The sequence below is a fragment of the Megalops cyprinoides genome, chromosome 12 (genome assembly GCF_013368585.1).
Source record: "Megalops cyprinoides isolate fMegCyp1 chromosome 12, fMegCyp1.pri, whole genome shotgun sequence".
Taxonomy (NCBI): Eukaryota; Metazoa; Chordata; class Actinopteri; order Elopiformes; family Megalopidae; genus Megalops; species Megalops cyprinoides.
Genome location: NC_050594.1, coordinates 16,778,980 through 16,797,498, shown reverse-complemented (window position 1 = coordinate 16,797,498; position 18,519 = coordinate 16,778,980). Strand labels below are relative to the sequence as shown.

The 18,519-nt window shown below is 42.2% G+C and overlaps 1 protein-coding gene across 1 annotated transcript; it reads right to left on the bottom strand.

Moving 5' to 3' along the window:
• Nucleotides 1–396: 396 nt before the first annotated feature.
• LOC118787477 (protein LYRIC-like) lies at nucleotides 397–13,207 on the bottom strand. The gene is made up of 10 exons (XM_036543054.1): nucleotides 12,471–13,207; nucleotides 11,797–11,895; nucleotides 10,314–10,416; nucleotides 9,958–10,026; nucleotides 8,852–9,124; nucleotides 8,637–8,711; nucleotides 8,024–8,113; nucleotides 5,006–5,109; nucleotides 3,526–3,628; nucleotides 397–623 (listed from the first exon to the last, which is right to left on the bottom strand). The coding sequence occupies exons 1-10, from the start codon at nucleotides 12,783–12,785 to the stop codon at nucleotides 568–570; spliced, it is 1,287 nt and encodes a 428-aa protein (XP_036398947.1). The 5' UTR covers nucleotides 12,786–13,207; the 3' UTR covers nucleotides 397–567.
• Nucleotides 13,208–18,519: the final 5,312 nt, after the last annotated feature.

Here is an 18,519-nt window from a genome sequence, read left to right as displayed (position 1 = left end):
GGGGCTGGGTCACCGCGGTTTCCCTTTCCTTTCTCAGTGTGGTCCAGTTACGCTCTCCTTAACAAACGGTTCAGTCTGCGGTCTAACTGGATGTGATCTATGACACGCTGCCGAGCATGAGCACATAGCAGGGCGGCATGGTCTTATTCGTGTTCATGCAGGCCATGATCCAAAGCCCTTTTCAGCCAACAAATGAATCACCTCAGGGTGTGCCTTGGAATATTACCTTCATCATGTCTCTTTTTTAGTCTCTCTCTCCCCCCTCTTTCTCTCTCTCACATTATCTCTCACTACATCTATCCTCTTTCTAGTCCTCTCTGTCATTCTCTCGTCTCCATCTCACACATTCTTCCTCTCACTCTCTCATACTTTCACATTCTCTGGCATGCTTATCTTTCTCTCTCTCTCTCTCTCTCTCTCTCTCTCTCTCTCTCTCTCTCACACTCTTGCACTCTGTTGATCTGCAATAGCGCTTCAGGTGGCCTCTCTAAAAGCGAAGCTTTTCCCAGGTAATTTAGCGACAACGCACTCTGACTGTGATCCTCTCAGTAACACAGGGTGGTGATGTCAGGTTTCCTTCCTCATCCTCCTCCGCTTCTTCCTGTCTTTCTTGGTTTCAGTGTCTGAAGAAGTGAAAAAAGGAAAAAAGCATGAGGTCATTTAGCCTGAGGCCAAAGCTCCAGACCACTCCATCAATAACCCTGTCATCAGCGGCAGAGAATGTCCTCTGCACGGCAACCACAAGATCTCCTTCTCTTTCTCCTTCTCTCTCTCCCTTTCTCACACACACACACACACACACACACACACACACACATACACACACACATATATATATATTAAAAAAAACCCACAAACAGATACACTCACAAATAGTTACACAAATAGTTACATACACACAGCCCCCACAAACAGCTACACACACACAGCACACACATCCACGCACACACATAAATACAGGGATGCAGCTAATGAAACATTGATCAAACAGTTGAACAATGGTAATTGTTCTAAGCTGTTTTAAATGAGGACTTGCCAGGAGACACAGTGGTATACAGCTGAACACAGCTGACTCCAAGAACCTGAAGATCAGAACAGATTCTTCTCAATTTAGCATATTTCGGAAACTAGAGAATTTTTTTGTGATTTGAGAACAATGGTTTTATTAATTGTGCAACTTTTAAAAGAAGACATTGCTTGATCTGTTCCTGAAGATGTTGTTTATGTGCTTGGACAAAACTGAAGGTACAGAGGTTATCAACAACATTTTTCAAGAGCGTCTATGAAAGCCAGAAATAATTTGACCACTTATGTAGAACACTGAATACTGTTTTCCATACCAGTTTACCATTATACACATTAGAATCACAACACACACATAGCACAACATATATAGATCATGTTTACTTTCTTATGTATTCAGTGCTGCAAAAACAGATTTAAATTTTTGCAGCTGCCCTGTAAGTGGTTTGGTCTGGGGATAAGCCCATGTGATTTCATTTTGAACTGACCATTTCATTCAAAGAGCTTCTCTAATACTAATCAAAAAATTAAGAGTGCTGAACTGCACAACCATGTTTACGTAAAATCCCTTCTGTGGAGGCAAAAACCTGTCCTCAGGTGCCACTGAGGTTCTAATAAAGGCCTGGATTTTATTCACATATTCCCTTCCCTTAGCTTGCTGTTAAATGCACGAGTATTGTCTTCATAAACAGTCTGGAGAGTTCAGCAATCAACAGAATGAATAACCGTTTGTGCTGAAAAACAGCAACACGTGCATTTAATTGCGAGTCAAACATAAGAACAAATGTTGACTGAATCCAGGCCAAAATCTCCTACGTACAAGCAGCAGTGTGGGAGTAAACGCTTGCCACCCCCTGGAAGAGTCTTCTGTGTGTGGACGGTCAGGAATGAGGACAGCACTGCTATCTGTCTAATAGTAGCCCTTTCCTCTAGCTTCTCTGTGCCTCCCCTGTAGTGTGCTCTGAAGTATTAGCGATGACAGGAGTCATTTCAGTGACCAGTCAGAAGAAGGGTAATCTCATGAAGTCAGGCACATGAACTCATAAATACTGAAAATTTAGCCAAAAAAAGGGATGAAAGGAGGATTATGTTTTCCTAAGTACTTTTCAGAGGGAGCATCTGTGGTGACAGACTCCAGCAAGAATCCGTGAGGCAAAATTCATCTTTTGGAACAGAAGACCATTAGCTCAAAGCCAGGGTAAATTAGTTTTTCTACAGAGGAGCTTGAGGCTAATACATACACTACAATTTAGCCTCAGTTATCCCTTTGATCCTTTAAGACATTCTAGGTGTGCATGCTAGCTTCACACCTAAGACAGCGTGAAATACAGGGAAGGAATAGAAAAATTAGCATTAGCTATGAATTCCTTCCAGCCCAGATTTTATGTCGCACGCATTTTCTGGGTCACAGGTTTTCTGTGTCATTTTAGTATCACTTCAAAGTTGTCTGACCCTCTCTGTTCTTTCATTGATATGCCATTGTAAGAATGTGGAGTCCTGGAGTCCTGCTTTCTGAGACTTGTAGATTGTGTGCAGCCTGTCATACAAAGATAGATTAAATTTTGGTCTGTTGTGTCACTTTTGAATAGTCTCAGTGTCTTGATTTGGCATAAACAGCCATCTATGGAGACAATAAGAAAGAATGCTGACACAAAAGATATTCGATTTTTCATCTTTGCGTTTTGTATTTTACAGACAAAACACTTCCTGTGCGTGCTTTCCACTGTTACTCAGCTTATGCATTGCAAAAGCAAAGATTTCAATCTGCCCAACAGTCTGTCCAACATCTGTAGTATTTTGATGAAGTAAGCAGTATGCTTTCTGTAACTCTGACATATTGTGAAAGCATTCTGACCACATGCAGCATGATGATGCCAAGAAACTACATTAAGAAATCATATGAATAGTTGTGGCAATAGCATCTGGAATAGTTAAATATACTGTGCTGTCCAAAATGTAGGTGGCAGTGTAGCATAGTGGTAAGGAGCAGGACTCATAACTGAAAGGCTGCTGGTTTGGTTCCCTGCTGGGACACTGCTGCTGTACCCTCGGGCAAGGTACTTAACCCCCAATTGCCTCAGTAAATATTCAGCTGTATAAATGGGTAACATGTAAAAAATTGTAATCTATGTAAGTCGCTCTGGATAAGAGCATCTGCTAAATGCCAATAATGTAATGCAAAAGGCCCTGCACACAGAACCAAGGTACACAGGCTCATGTGATGTAACCTTTGATTCAGCATATAGTATTAAAATGTATACCAATGTATAGCGTGGTCTCTAAATACTTTTAGCTGGGGTGGAATTATATATAAATATTGTCTAATTCTGGTAGTATGGGGTTTTATCCTTATTTTGTTCAACATAAGAGGGATAAGATTAAAAACATGAGGGGGGACAGATAGAGATAACTGAGCACAAGGTAAACAAGGGCATGTTTAAAAGTCAGCCACACCCCCCTACTCTGATGTTAGAGTCCAGGGAATGGGCGCAAGGTGCTCACCGTCCAATGACTCCACTCGAGCAGAACTCTGTGCTATGTAGTCCGTGCCTTGCAGCGTCACCCTGTCCTCCACTCCCTCCTTCAGCTTCTTCAGACCGTCTCCCTGCAATGGCACCAAAACTGTCACAAAAACAGCTACACATCACCAGCTTATTTCTCTCATGAATAGGGAGCAGGGTCTCAGTGGATCTACAAATGGATCAGAATTCTATATCTGGCAAAGGAGTAAATGAAAGGCCACACACTTTACTCAATGTAAATGGCGGCTGAACCAAGTCACCCAGCTCCACTGTAGAGTACAGGTCAGATGCATGAAAGGCACTCTATTAATGCAAGCAGTTACTAACTATAGTTCTGTACAGAAGTCAGAGAGGAGGTATATGACATCACGCTAAGAAATGATGTTTTTCTCAGCTAAATCCGTTCACTGTGAGTGCAATGAACAGATAGAATGCTCTCATATTCTCTATAATGCTCTTTAATAATGTAAGCCAAAAAACACAAGAGGGCTCAGTTCATTCAGCTACAACATCCTCAGAGAATGGCACCTTAATTAATAATTGAAGATACTGGCTCTGGTCCAGAGTGTTGAATGTACTACTCCCAAAAGACATTCATAATATCCCTTCACATTATTTCTGATTGTGTTCATATTTTATTCAAGTGCCTTCATTTACTCGTTGTATACAGGAGCTTTAAAAGTCATTTAGAGGTGCTGACAGCAGTACGATGTGCCATAAAGCTTGCAAAGTATTCCGTCATCTGACTACCGCTCAGGAATCTTGGGCATCAAAGCTTTCCGCCTCATCAGTTCAGTTGAAACCTCTGGAGAGACTGTGGAAGAAGCTTTCCACTACTACGAAAGTAAGACATATACCAATTATCACAAAGACCCACAAACACACACACACACACACACACACACACACACACACACACACACAGTCTAAATGGTTTATGTCTGTGTGTGAAACAGACCTTTAAAATCCTTCCAATAAACAGGACCAGAACAGAGCTCTCACAGTAGATGATGAATTGAACTGTGAACTGTCATCATTAGTGGTCATTAGTTGTTCTCCAACAGTCAAATGTATATGAGAAATTTCTTACACACTTATGGCTACAATGTATAAATCATGTGTAATGCACTGTAAATCACTATTATTATTACTCTAAATTATTTCATAGAGTTCTATGATATATTAAACAGGAACACAGTGGATCATGTACACATTATGTTAAATCCACTCAAGGGAATAAAGCTTTTAAGCTGCAGTCTGGAAGATTTCCCTTGGGGAAAAGGTATGTCTGGCCTTTGGCAAGGAGTGGACTAAGTTCTGATGCAAATAGCAGTATTATTCATAAATGAAGAACAAAACAGAACATCATAGGAGTGTCCATGGTGCATGGACGGGTCATTTTTGGAGGGAACACTTATCAGCACGCAGCAGTTACACAGTCAGCATGCTCTGGTGCCTACCTGCCCCCTGTCATGTGCCAAGGCACCCTCTTCCCCACCCCAGTTTCCCCACTCCTCCTTAGGGGGCTTCCAGTCTGAGGCCTGGTCAACATCTGAGGAGTCCTCTGTCAACACAAAGGCAGAATCATTACATTCCTGAAAGATTTCATATTGTCTCACCCAAAGGTTTGCCTTGTTAAGGTCTGGATTCTCAGGTTTTACTCAATTAGACTGGAGGCAGCTGAAAAGCAAAGGAATTTGCGAATATTACAAACACAGTGCTGTCACCCCCTGCTGACACAACCGAGAGATGACATGAAACTGTAAATCCAGCACCGGCAAAAGTGATTGTTTCTTTTGTCAGCATCAGATTGAAGACTGTTATTGACCTATGAAAATTACATAATAACTAAACAATAAACAAAAGCACAATTAAACACAGTTCAAGTGATATCACAACGCCACCAAATCTACTAAAATGCAGAGTCAAACAGGCTATGATGGGGTAAGCAGTAATGGGTCTCTGCCCTGACCTCACCATGACCACCAGTGCAGTGTGCTGTTCCTCATCCCCATTCTGTGGAATGTAATATCTCCAGCCATAAAACACTAACGACTTCCATTTCCTACTGGTAGCAATTCAATAGTGATTAAGGGTCAAGCCATAGGACTGATACTGAACCAAACTGGGGCAATAACAGAAAGCCTTTATGACAGGGGTCAGCCCTAAGTAACAAGCATGACACGCCCATTTTCTGAAGGAAGTGAGACCTGGTGGCACTCTGCTTTGGAAGGGGCTACAGTTTAGTGGCCAAATTTTCTCAGTGTTGTGTGGCTGAAACAGTTGCTAAACAGGCCCATAACAGCACATACACATTAAACCAGGTCTAGAGGGCTCATCTGCCCCTCACAAATCCCCAGAACCCTTGGGTACCTGGGAGTGCCATCATTCCCAGAGTTACTCCGACTGTTCAACCTGAGATTACCAAGACATCACATAATCAGGAAAGCAGATAAGGGTTAAGGATCAAGGATTAGGTCAACTTAAGCTGGAAAATTGCTTCTATACCGAATACTGCCCTTCAGCCTAAATCCACTGCTGTAGCATTTTTTGAAGCAACAGTGGCAAGGCTGTGGAGTGATGGTTAGCCTTAGAAGTGTGTAGTTTTAGATCTCCAAAAGGGAAGCTGGCATCAAGCTAAGGCCACTAAGAAGACATGAATGGGCAACGTATTACATTCTCTTTCATCAGCAAGTCTTACTCATACTCTGCTAAGGACAGGCCCTGAAAGGGATAAGGTGTACTTTATCTGATACGCATCATAGTCTTTTTTGTTTTGAGGCTTGCACTCAAACAGAGGGCTCATGTGGAGACAGCTCTGAGAGAACAAGCACCCCCTCACAGATGTGCCCCCTCTCTGCTCTGCAATTCCAGCGGAGGGGGGGTGAAGGATGATGGGGCGCAGCTGCAAGCATTGCGTGCTCAGATCACACTGCCCTGTGCCAGGGGGCTGGCACAGTACAGCCCCGCACACTGGGGGGTCTGACCAAGGGATGCATTATTAATCGTTAGCTGCAGATCTGCCACTTTAGAGCCACACACAAATACAGCCGGGGGCTAAGTCAAATACAAAGACACACAGTGCTGTTTGCAACTATTATACAACATGCTACTGCAATAGATAAGACAACAGATAAGATACTCCTTTCATAGTGATGAGGGTAACATTTCTGTGGATTTCTGTTTAGCTAAACAATTTATTACTTAACTGTTGCTGTTACTTGTTGCTGTGTTTGTTGTGTAGTCTGAGGTATGTCTGCTCTGACCCTGAGACTTCAAGACTTTAAAAATGAAATACCTGCCTCTCTGCACAAGAATCAGCCTTATGTCTGAAGGAAAAGGGATAGATTGGGGTAACTGCCCTGTCATAAACTGACCTGTCTTTAGGATACACTTCAATATCAAGATCCTAAACGACACAGAATCTGTTGAAGCTCTAACACTATGGCTGCATTTCTGTCTGTTACCATAAGAGACACATATTTTGTATATCAAAAGTAATAAAACACAGGTCAACCACACTTCCGACTTGATGTTCTACGGCGTGATTTTTGAAGATCCATAAAAACTGATGGCCTTTGATGACCTCTTCTGGGTTTTAATGGTATTACACACTGGATATTAATTAAGAATCGGCACAGGCTAGTCTAAAGGCACTTGCACACTGACTCAACATCCAAAATCAACCCAATGTTAGGCAATCTTACAGCTTTGGAAATGGAATCTGCCCACCAACAAACCAGCCAGTTTGTCATCTGACAGGATTCTAAATACTACAGAAGTGCAAATCATCTAGTGCACAGCTGTAAAGTACTCTGTTGCCAGGATACAGCAGGTAAAGCAAGCAGTTCTGGGGTACAGTCTGTGAGAGCAGTGGCTGAGGTCCTGATGTGCCCTTCTGAGTTTACTGTTCTTGTATTCACAGTTGTTGAGATGTACCTGATGGCAGCTACTGAGAAGCAGGAGATTGGAGCTTTCTGTGGCTATGGTGGCACCTGATTAAGGGATTTTCTCCCTACCTTTGTTGAGTAGAGCAAAATATATAAAGTTCAAGACAGTGATGAAACTGGGATGCGTACGGATGTGTTTCACACGTTGCTAAAATGTGTCATAACAAAAGGCAAAGTGCCCCAGCTGAATGACTTTGACTGAAAAGGCTAATTCAAAATAAACAAATGAAAGCCAACCAATGCTGACAAGCAAGGTACACTGACCCAGCTATGACATTTGCTGTGCTCTGACCTATAGGATGTACAAGCACCTTAAAGAGACCTAACAAAGACAATAAGAGGGCTACACATGGAGTCAGAATTTCAGTCTATCAAGACAAAGACTGATTCTTCTACTTTGCAGTCTTTAATAGGCTAATTAACAATTACTATTGTTTTGGTGTTATGTGCATCTGGATAAGCACTTTAATATCTGGAAGCCAGGAATGAGTAGGCACCTGAACCTGGGTCTAAAAACAGATCTCATACCTAGTCCCAGCCAAGCATCCTCAACGCCCAGTGATGTCATCCTAGAAGACCACTTCTCCTGAGATGGACTGGGCTGTGATGAACCGTTGCCTGAGTGACCAAAGAAGATACATACTTAGTCTTCATATTATTAAAAAGAAGTAAAAAGATAAATATCTCTTTTACCCGCTTATCTCTTTAACTCGCTTTTGTCATGCCTAGCCTCATGTATTACAAAAAACAGAAACGATTTTACAAGTAGATATTTTAGTTATGATCTGAATATATTTCCCATATGTTCCCATATACTCGAAAATATGACTTTTATTTGACTGGTTCCCACTCTCATAAATGTTCTGTGGTGAGACAAAGCACAGTGCACATTCCTAATAAGAAGCACATTTGTCAAAAAGAATTTGACTCTCATGAGCTGGTCATTCTACTCAGCTGTATGTAGCCTAATTCACTACTAAAAATAATTACACAAGGGTACATGAGGTATCCATTGGTAATGTATGACAACAGGGGCTGAAACAGACTGTTTAACTCTAATTTAACTCCAGTTTCCTCTCTATGCAGGAAATTAACAGAGATCAAATAGTTCCCCACCAGCCCATACCCAGTGACCCCTCACCAAAATCAGAGGACATGTCAGGGACAGTCCCAAAGGTCACAGGTTCTGTCTTCACATCTTTGGAATCCCACGTTCCTGTAGGAAGCATCAGACAAGCTCTTAGAACCATTATAGCAGTTCAGGTGATTAAAGTAGTGTGCATTATTTCTAAACTGTGTGTAAAAGACCAGTAGGGACCAGTGCCCTGTTTTTTTTTTCGCTGTGGAGTTACTTACCCACATGAGAAAAGATGTCCTCCTCCAGTCTGCTAGGGGGCACCAACTCCACTGCCCTGCGGCCCGCCTTCCCCGTCTCATGGGACCGCGTTTCCCTCCGGGATCCCGCAGACGCTAGTCCCTCTGGGATGCCACGGGACCCAGCATTCCCAGGACCCACAGTGTCACCCAAAGGGCATGGCTGCCACTCCCCTTCTCGATGGGGTCGGCCATTCCAGCGAGCCGCACCCTCCAGCAATACGGGACGCTGCTGGGAGCTTCCTCTGGGGCTTTCTACGATGAGGTCAATACATGAGCTTGTCATTCGGCTGCTGCCTATTCTACAGCTCTGCTAAATGACTGTCACACCATGACTGTAGGCTCAATACCAACCCAACTCCTTTAGGTAGCACCTCGTCATACTCACTCACTCCACAGCCCTCACTGACTCCTCAAGGCTGGAGACACACTGCTACTGTGAATGGACCACTTTAAGTGCTCTCTGTGTCACTGTTGTAGCAACAGGGTCTGAAATCAGCATCCCACGGTCAAAATAGGGCTGACTAAGTGCTGCGAGTATCTGGTACAGTGGTGCTGTGAGTAGCTGATTAGTTGTTATGCTTTTCTGCTGTTTCAGTGCTGTATTTGGAATAGTGGTGCTGTGCACACCACACCAGCAAGACTACTGCACTCAGCTTTTTCAGGATGCTTGGCTGTTTTCCCCTCACATAACCCTGCGGCCCGGTCATGCCCACTGTCTTCTTAGTGCAATAAGGTTCCTGTTTCGGTCAGAACAGCTGAAATGCTGGCCATCTTTCATTGCAGACTGAAGACCTGCTTTTTTAACCTATTCTTCAACCCCTTTACCCAAGATCTTTTGTTCCTCTTGTGTGCAATTACACCAGTAAGAGTGTATTTCAGGGTTTTGTGTAAGTGGGTGTGTCAAGGCTTACTTACAAGGTTGCGGTATTGGTTAGCATTACACTTGGAATGGTACAGTCCTTGAGTCATACATATTGCTCTTTTACATTTGTGGCCCTAGTCAATTACAATTTTGTGCCTACTTAATCTCCAAAGGGGAAGCTTAATCCTACTCACTTGTCTATTTTAACCATAAAGCCACCTACCTTTTCTCTTCATTCTCTCCTTCCTCAACTGCCTCTTCTCCCTGCTGGTCATCTTCCTCTCCCAAACACCTGGTAAATCAATTCAATAAAGAACGTTAGAAAAAGTACATAATAAACTACATAATAAACTATGGAACTGTATTTACTAAAATCCAAGTTGCGCTTGTTACAAGGCCAGAACAGATAATTAAACAAGGTGCATTCTGGGTCTGAAACAACAAATTCATTCTTATTCATCAAACAATGCTTTCTAATAATTCATCCAATGACAAACACTCTGACCAACTGACTGATTTTATGACTATTGAACTGACTGACTGACTGACTGACTGACAGATTGGTTGAGTGTGATGTACCGGTCTCTTCCTCTTCAGTCCTCTCTCTTGAAGAGAACAGGTCATTGGATAGCAGGATAACTCTATCCTCCACATTTTCAGGTTTCCTCTTCTTTTTCTTGGGCTGAAGACATAGGAAAGAAGATCAGAATATTGTGAGAAGCATCTTATAACACACAGATCCACAAACACACACATACATACACACACATCAATTGTCATGCAATTTGTATGTACAGAAGCAGAATAAAAACTCCCTATAATTTTACATGAATCGTAGCCTATGCAGCCTTTTGCAATTACTTCACTTTACTACAGTCCACAAAGATTCCCCTGGTAAACCCATCGGGTAGGGTGTTATATTATATACACTGGGGCCAAGTACTTTAGCCAGATGTTAACCTTAACCCCGTAGCTCAAGAGTGAAGAAGTAACACACTTTATCAGATATTCCCACCTTGTACATCACTGACTACAGCTCACTTTCTGACTGACGCTGCAATGCCCCCAACCTCAGTATTCTCAATGCTGGAAATTCAGCTCGTCACTTCTCTAACAGCACAGCCATATTAAAACAACAGGGTGTTTAATCACAGTCATACAACAGGGAGGTTAAGAGCATAGCCATTAGGCCTGGCATGTTAATACTGTTTGCACAGACTTCGATGTAACTCACAAGAACAGAGTTCTGTTCAACTAATAAGAGCTCAGACACAAAACAGCACAGAGTATAGCTTAACTGAGGAAAGCCCAGACAAAAGACAGCACAGAGCTCTGCTTCGCTAAGGAAAGCCCAGACACAGGACAGCTCAGGGTTCTAAGTAGCAAGAGCACAGAGAGCAATGTGACAGAGCTGTCACAGCTGTTCTTACTCACACTAGCCTTGATTAACCCCTTCAATAAGGGCTATCGAAACACATGATTAAATGTTGTAAAAAGGGTGTTAAAGTGCTCTTCAATCTCCCCTAACTGAGACAAACACAGTGAGTCTTGGGCTCCACGTGCATCCAATCCTACTGCAAGCAGTGTTAATGGATGGTATTTTTAGTAAAAAAAAAAATCCACCAGAAACTTGATGACATTCATTCAAAATACATGAAAACTACTTTTGTTGGCCATTCCCTTTTATTTGTCTTATGCAGAGGTCCTGTCAGTACAGCTATAAGATATGCAAGAATATCTTAGATGTCATCTAGCTGTGCATTTCCACATAGCTTTGCAAAAGAACAGTGTTGTATATCGCCAGAACTTGCTTAAATATTTGGCAATAGGAAAAGTTTAGCTTGAACAAATTGAAACAGACCTTAAAGGCCCACCTGTACATCAGAAGCTATGGCCATTGGGTCTATAAGGCTGAAAATCCTGGTAAGACAAACCCCCACGGTAAACACACATACATGACCCTCAAACTGAAAATCAAGTCAACGTTTTTGTATCCTTCAGGGCCTGTGTTGTAAGAGCCCCATCCAATCCCTCCATGCAAAGGCGATCACTGAGAGATTACCTTCAGAGGTTTGCTCTCTGGGCTAGCTGAATCATGCACGACCTCACTCTGAGCAGCGCTGCTTTCAGGTGATGCAGCAGCCTGCCCATTCGGCTGGTCCTGTGAAGAAGGTAAAGTAACCCTTATGAAGTAAGCATCAAAAACAACAGCAAAAATTAACCATTTTCTTTCATAATAAGAAAGAAGGAAGAATAGAAATGTCCACTGAGCCCGAGTGTTCCGGAGCGCTTCGTTGACATTAAAGTGACATCTAGGCTGTACACTGCCTCGCATAGCAGCTCGCAGCCAGTTACGGACAAAGAAGCTAACAATGTCAGTTTCAGTCTTCTTTTTATGCCGTAAAACGGTAAACTCGCAAGAGAGTATAGCAAAGAAAATGACATGAGCACAATGTATTCAGCCTGACTTTAGAAACTGCATGAGTAGCTTGCATTAATAAGCGCCAAAAAAAGAAAAGCACACTTTTACAGCTGTTTAATTAACTAGCCTAAGTGTATACAAATGCATGTCCTTCTGGCTTGATAGAGATGACAATTCTTCAACGGGAGTTGGTAGCTTCTCAGGCTGAATTATACGGAGTTGTTCTGTATATTTAATTTTAGACAGCATGCGTTTAAAATAAGGACATCATAGCTATAATAATAATAATAATAACAGGCGCTCTAGACACCTACTCTCTCTTTTTCTCTTCTTTTTTTCTTTGTTGGCTCTTGCCCGCTCCTTTTCACAGTCAGACGGAAAGGTGTTTGCAGGACTTGTTCGAGAGAGACATCTGTATTGTTGAAATCGACAGAGAAGGTCGACGATACTCCACGTTGCCCTCGTCTTCTTAACGAAACAATAACAAAGAAAACCACACCCCCAAGCAGCACGGAGATCAGAGTTAAAAAACTGGAACCGATCCAGTGCTGGATGATATCGGACAGCACTGACCCGCGGAAAAGCCCCTGCCCAGCCTCGAAAATCGAGCGCACTAGCAAACCGAACATATTTCCAATTCAATTATCAGAGGTAAAGCAGCGAATGCTTTTTGTTCTCTCAAATAAAAGATATTCAAGATAATAATATCCAGGAAGGTGCAGATTTTCTGGTTTTCTAGTTTGTTTAGCCTAATATTATTTCAGAGCCACATTGCCAAAAATATAAGCAAATAATAGTCGTTGTTCTAAGGCGTCAAATAGTAAGTCGTTGCCACCATGACAATGTGATGGACTTGGTTCCACAATATAAATGTTTCAGCTACGCAACTGAACGCCAATATCTTCAGCTGGTTGAAAAGTCAACAAAAACGCAACTGCGTATATTTTTAGGAATTGGAGCGCTGAGAAATTGACGGTGGCCATCAAAGTCCACAAAAAACCGTTAGTGGCAACTCCACTGTCTGGTGTCGCCTTTCTTCCTCCGCGCCGCGATTGGCCGTCTGAATTACAGTTGCAACGTTTTGTACATTACGTTATCAGTTATCGTGAGCTGTTAAGGTAGAGCTATGATCAGTGCATTTCTAAATCGCATCATTTCCTTGCAGGGCAACCACGATGTATTTTCTGCTGTATTAGTTTTGACATATAGGCGATGCACAGACATACAATTTTATCCCGCTGAAACAAAGAAATCCAATGATGTCTTTGCCATTTTCTTTAAATAAGGCATTCCATCGTCTCTTTGTCTGGGTGATTATTGCTCACCTCATCCATAGCAGTAGCCAGAAAAAGATATTCCTTTATGTGTCCGGTAGGTGGCAGTAGAATATAGATAGTCAACGTAAGATCAGTTACGGGTTCTTCAAGTTCATTAGAGTGGTTAAATGTTGTCGGCAGTGATTTAAGAGGCTGTTTGAACTTTGTTAAGCATCTTAAATAGCTGTTTAATCAGTTTTGAGGGATGTCCATCAGAGCACTCGATAACTATCTTTGTTTTTGTTCACTCTATTTTGTCATCATTAGACATTCAGGATTAATATTCAGACTTGCAAAGTTACAAGTTGACCAGCCAGTTTGATTTAGGAATCGATTGGTTTTTCTGAGATTCGAAGAGCCGCTCGACCTAATCAATTCTGAATGTTACATTTCTTACCTTTTCAAGGACACCCGTCAGTTACTTTTTTTCAGTTCTCATACTGGTGCTGACAAAAATTTGAGGCAATGTTGAAGTGCCTCTATTAATTCTGTGGTAACCCATAACTTCTCTTTGCGCAATCAGTTTGTAAAAATGATATAAGAATCAATGGCATATAATGGTCTAAATACTGGGATGAACCATTCCTGTACTAAGACTGTTTAAATATGCATGTATGAGTCAAGTAGCCTAATTTGCTTTTACAGTGTTTAGCCACACTGATAAGGTCAAGGTGCAATGCAATACTCAGTCGAAAGTAATGCCACATAATGAACGAAAAATGTTTCAACAGGACACAGTGAATCGAAGTCGCCTTAATCATTAGCAACTGGCAAGTAAATTATTTTGAGGAAAAAGGAGCGAAGTACCCATATATCAGCAGACATGTCAGGATAAACTAACATGCTTTGTGCCCATGAATAATGCCTTTCCTGAGTCTCACCATAATCTTTGTAGGACCAACCATTGAGATGTAGGCCTAGCTAAGAAATTGGGAACAGTTTACAAAAGAAATACACGTGAATCAATTTATTACTTTATATGTTTGAACAAGTTTATTAGAAGAGGTTGAGTTCGCTGGCGTTGTAGCACCAGCAACCGTTGAGATGTAGGCCTAGCTAAGACATTGGGAACAGTTTACAAAAGAAATACACGTGAATCAATTTATTACTTTATATGTTTGAACGAGTTTATTAGAAGAGGTTGAGTTCGCTGGCGTTGTAACACCAGCAATTCGCAGTCACGCCCATATAATTATCATGAGTAGTTTCTTGTTTGAACATTTAGCTTAGGACATTTCTCAGTTAGAAAAAGAAGAAAATATCTCTGACGCGTTTATGACCATTCAATCCATTCAGAATCCTTTCCCATATAAAATCGTCCTGAATGGATGTGGCTCTGTGAGCTCTATGTCATTTCACGTTTCTCTTGTGCGGGGTTATAAGTGGGGTGCGCTGTACACTAATACATATAAACTGTATATAGAATTACAGATCTGATTGACAGCAGTTTAGTTTCCACTGGGAGTTTGGCTTAGGCGCAAGTTTATATGCATCTGGTTTAACGGGAAAGTCCATTTTAGTCAGTCAAGCAGAAACTTACTGCTGCAAAGATCAAAGATTTCATCAGACGCAAGTTCATGCATGTAGCAGTCAGGAGATCCGGGCTGACTCATTTCGGTCCAAATTAAATGGAAATCAGTTTAACCGTTAGGCTGTTTCCAATGGACACCTCAGTCAGAAAGACCCGGGGCTAAGCAGGAAGCAGGGGTGAAGGCATACTGCAGCGGGAATGAATATTTACGATTTCCTGCTCCAAGACCGAACAGGCTGTTCTGCCCAGGATTACACAGAGACGGGAGACTTCCCTGCCCTGCGCCCCTGTGCATCATCATCTTGGGGTTGTGGCACAGGGAAGTGGCAGTTATCTATCCATCATCCTGTTGACCAGCTTTGAGATGTCTGATCATGGTGATGGCTCCACTCGTATTTTATCTGGGCCAGTCAACATAATCAGATATTTCTCAAAGTCTGTGCTGTGGATGACAGAGGCATGCACATGGAAAAGACTAGTGGAGAGGGATGGGTGTTTGGGGGGGGGGTGCTTTTATGTCAAACTGCATTGGGTCCTTATTTTTTTATCATTTGCAAATTTGGACATGAAAGCCCATTTGAAAGAATTTCGCCGCACAGATCACTGGATGTAGCAGTATTCGGTCACAATATGCTGCTATTGAGCAGGACAGGGTAGAGGGCTATCACACGACAATGCTACCGTTCATAGCCGTTCCCACAGCGTGGACCAGGGCAGACTGAGCATGGCTGTCTGCTGAAAGGGCGAACTATGTGACGGATAGACAGAAGGGGTTAGGCACATCAGAGGGAAGCCAAGACTGTGGATCTATGGAATGTGAGTGAGGGGAGGGGTTGCAGCCCCCTGCTTTGATCTCTTTGAACATATCTACTCTGAAAACCCCCGTCACCCCCCCCCCCCCACACACACACACACACACACACACACACACGCACACACACACACACACACACACAACCCCGCGTTATGATTACTTGATATCACTTGAACTGTTGATTGGTGGGATGTTAATCCAATCCACGTTTGGGGTGGGACCCAAAGCAGTGGATGTTTTGTGGATGTTTTTGCCAAGTGTACAATTCGACAGAGGTTCCCTGTGGGTTTGTTGCACACTGTTTCCAGTGGGAAAGACAACTCTGAAACTGGTGATTCACACCCATTCTTCAAAGTTCTGATAGAAATCAACTGTGAAGATATGATGGTTTGAGGGCATGTCAACAATCAAAGCAGGCTTTTCTTTATACCGAGTTTGTGAAATACACGTAACAGCCCCTGATCCCATCAGGTTTACTGAAGATGTGTGAAGGCGGTCCAAGAATAAGCATCTGCTCTTCACGTTGTGCTGCCTTTTTAACAGCGACTTTATTGGTGACCCATGCATGTCCTTACAACAAAAACACGAATGTGAAGTCTGTTGCTAAGTCACAAAGTGGTTCTCTGAATTCCCAGAAAACAACTTTCATCTACCTGGGTTTCCTGAGCCCACCTGAGATATGGCTCGGAACAGTATATTACTACAGCCTCACACAATATGTGATAAAGCTATCTTAAGTCACACTTCAGGATTTCACAGCTTTTATCTGATAGGCTGCAGCTCAAGATGTTGAAATCTGCAGTGGATGAGATGTTATCTGTATCTATAAGGAAATGCTTCTCCTCATGGAGAGGAACGGAACTATTCAGCACAGGCAGTGGTATTTGTTTACTAACATTAAAAATGTGTAGATATCAAATGGAGAGCAAGAACAGTGATGGACCATTTTATCTTAATAATGTAATATGTTTGTAGATTAGCCTTGTATATGGGATACAGTTAAGGAGGCCACAATGGATCTTTGTATCACTGAGATCAAGTTCACACATCTGTAGCTCTATACCATCACATCAGTACTGGGTCATTTGAAATGTCTTATTATTCAAATACCATGTTTTTGTCACAAAGCATAAGGAAATTAGGTCTTAACGACATTAAGTTTATGCCATTAAGTTTATGCCACTAAGTGGATAAAGTGAAACTTTTTCTTCTGACCTAACATTGTGCTGTTGTAATTTAGAGAATATATATTGCCCAAAATTATAAATGGCTTATACAGTATGCAATTGCTCATAGTTAAGCCATACTGATTCAAAACATATGGGTTACTTCACTTTCATGGTAAAATTATTTTTCCAGACTTACAAACATCAGTTCACTTATGTAAAAAAACCCTACCTTTGTGCCCAAGCATTTAAATATATGGTGTAGAGTTTCCTCATCATTCCTCAGCGTCAGCATACTAAATGCATATGGTCCATAATTAAGATGTTTTATGTGCAATTAAATAATTGGGGTAGGGCTACACAAGCAAACATACGTAGGTAAAAGCTTGCCTGTGGTTTTTTACAACAGTGGAAATGAACTGAAGGGGTCAAACCAAACTAAAGTTAGTTTATACCCCTTGTCTCCGGCTTAGCTTCTTCTGAGGATGCTTTGCATTTGAAACGGTGACATGTTTGAAGAGTTGTCTTTGTGCTCACATGTTTGGTCTAGTCAGGGTCCACAGTGACCAGCTGCAATGTGATAAATGGCACATCTATGCACATGGGAGCTTTACTAATATTAATGCACTCATCTTCACAGAGACCAGCAGTTTGCACTGGGGGAGACAATCCTGGTACTCTACCCCAGTGCTCAAGCTCAGGGGATGAAAGGATTATAGTGAAATAATAAAAAAACAGTGATATTCCATTCTGGTTTGGTGGATCTGTTACCTTTTCGTCACCTCCATTCTTCAATACTCTCCTGTGACATTTACAAAGGACAAATCTCGTGAAATAAAAAATAAAAACTCCATCTAAGTTAGCAAGTAACTTTCTGACTAATGAAAACTGGATGACTCAGATACAGACATGTCCCAGCTCTTCAGTGTCGTTCAACGTCACACATCTCCAGTGCCAGAGCCCTGCTGTTTATGTAAAAAGATCGCTATGCAAACATCAGTCCACTTGCTTTACAACTATGAATAAATAAAGGAAGGTCGGCTGAGAGCGACGGTTCCACCTATTCTTCACTCTCCTCCTGTTTCCAGACCAAAGGGAATCAATGATTACTCAATGTTTAACAAGAGGCCGATGAGTTTCTCTCACCGCTGGTAGTGCTGCGATGCTTTCGTTTGAACTCAGCAGACAGCTCCAGTCTTTTGTGCTGTGGACATATAACAGCACAGTGCATGCCTCCCGAGGTCACTGACAGATGGAAATACCATGTGTAACTGTAACATTAAATGCGGAAAGAGCTCCTCTCTGCGAGTGGCCAGTTCAGACGCCATCATCGGCGATGCGTGAGTCACAATTAAAGCCATCCCACGCAGCCCAGAAACACACCACCACAGGGCCCCACCCCAAGCAGATATACTCATGATCTTGACTGATTTTAGTCAAGGTGAACACTACTGAATATGAAAAGGGAGTGACTGTAAGTCAGCAGAGTTCTACCCTGGATGTTGCACTCAATATGTTCAACATGGCAGTGCTGTG

Bases quoted from the DNA above. Each gene is read 5' to 3' on its own strand.
- LOC118787477 (XM_036543054.1), bottom strand. From the start codon at position 12,785: ATGTTCGGTTTGCTAGTGCGCTCGATTTTCGAGGCTGGGCAGGGGCTT. The intron at 10,417-11,796 runs GTAATCTCTCAG...CTATGTCTTCAG, and splicing joins CAGAGAGCAAACCTCTGAAG to CCCAAGAAAAAGAAGAGGAA. The intron at 10,027-10,313 runs GTACATCACACT...TTGATTTACCAG, and splicing joins GACTGAAGAGGAAGAGACCG to GTGTTTGGGAGAGGAAGATG.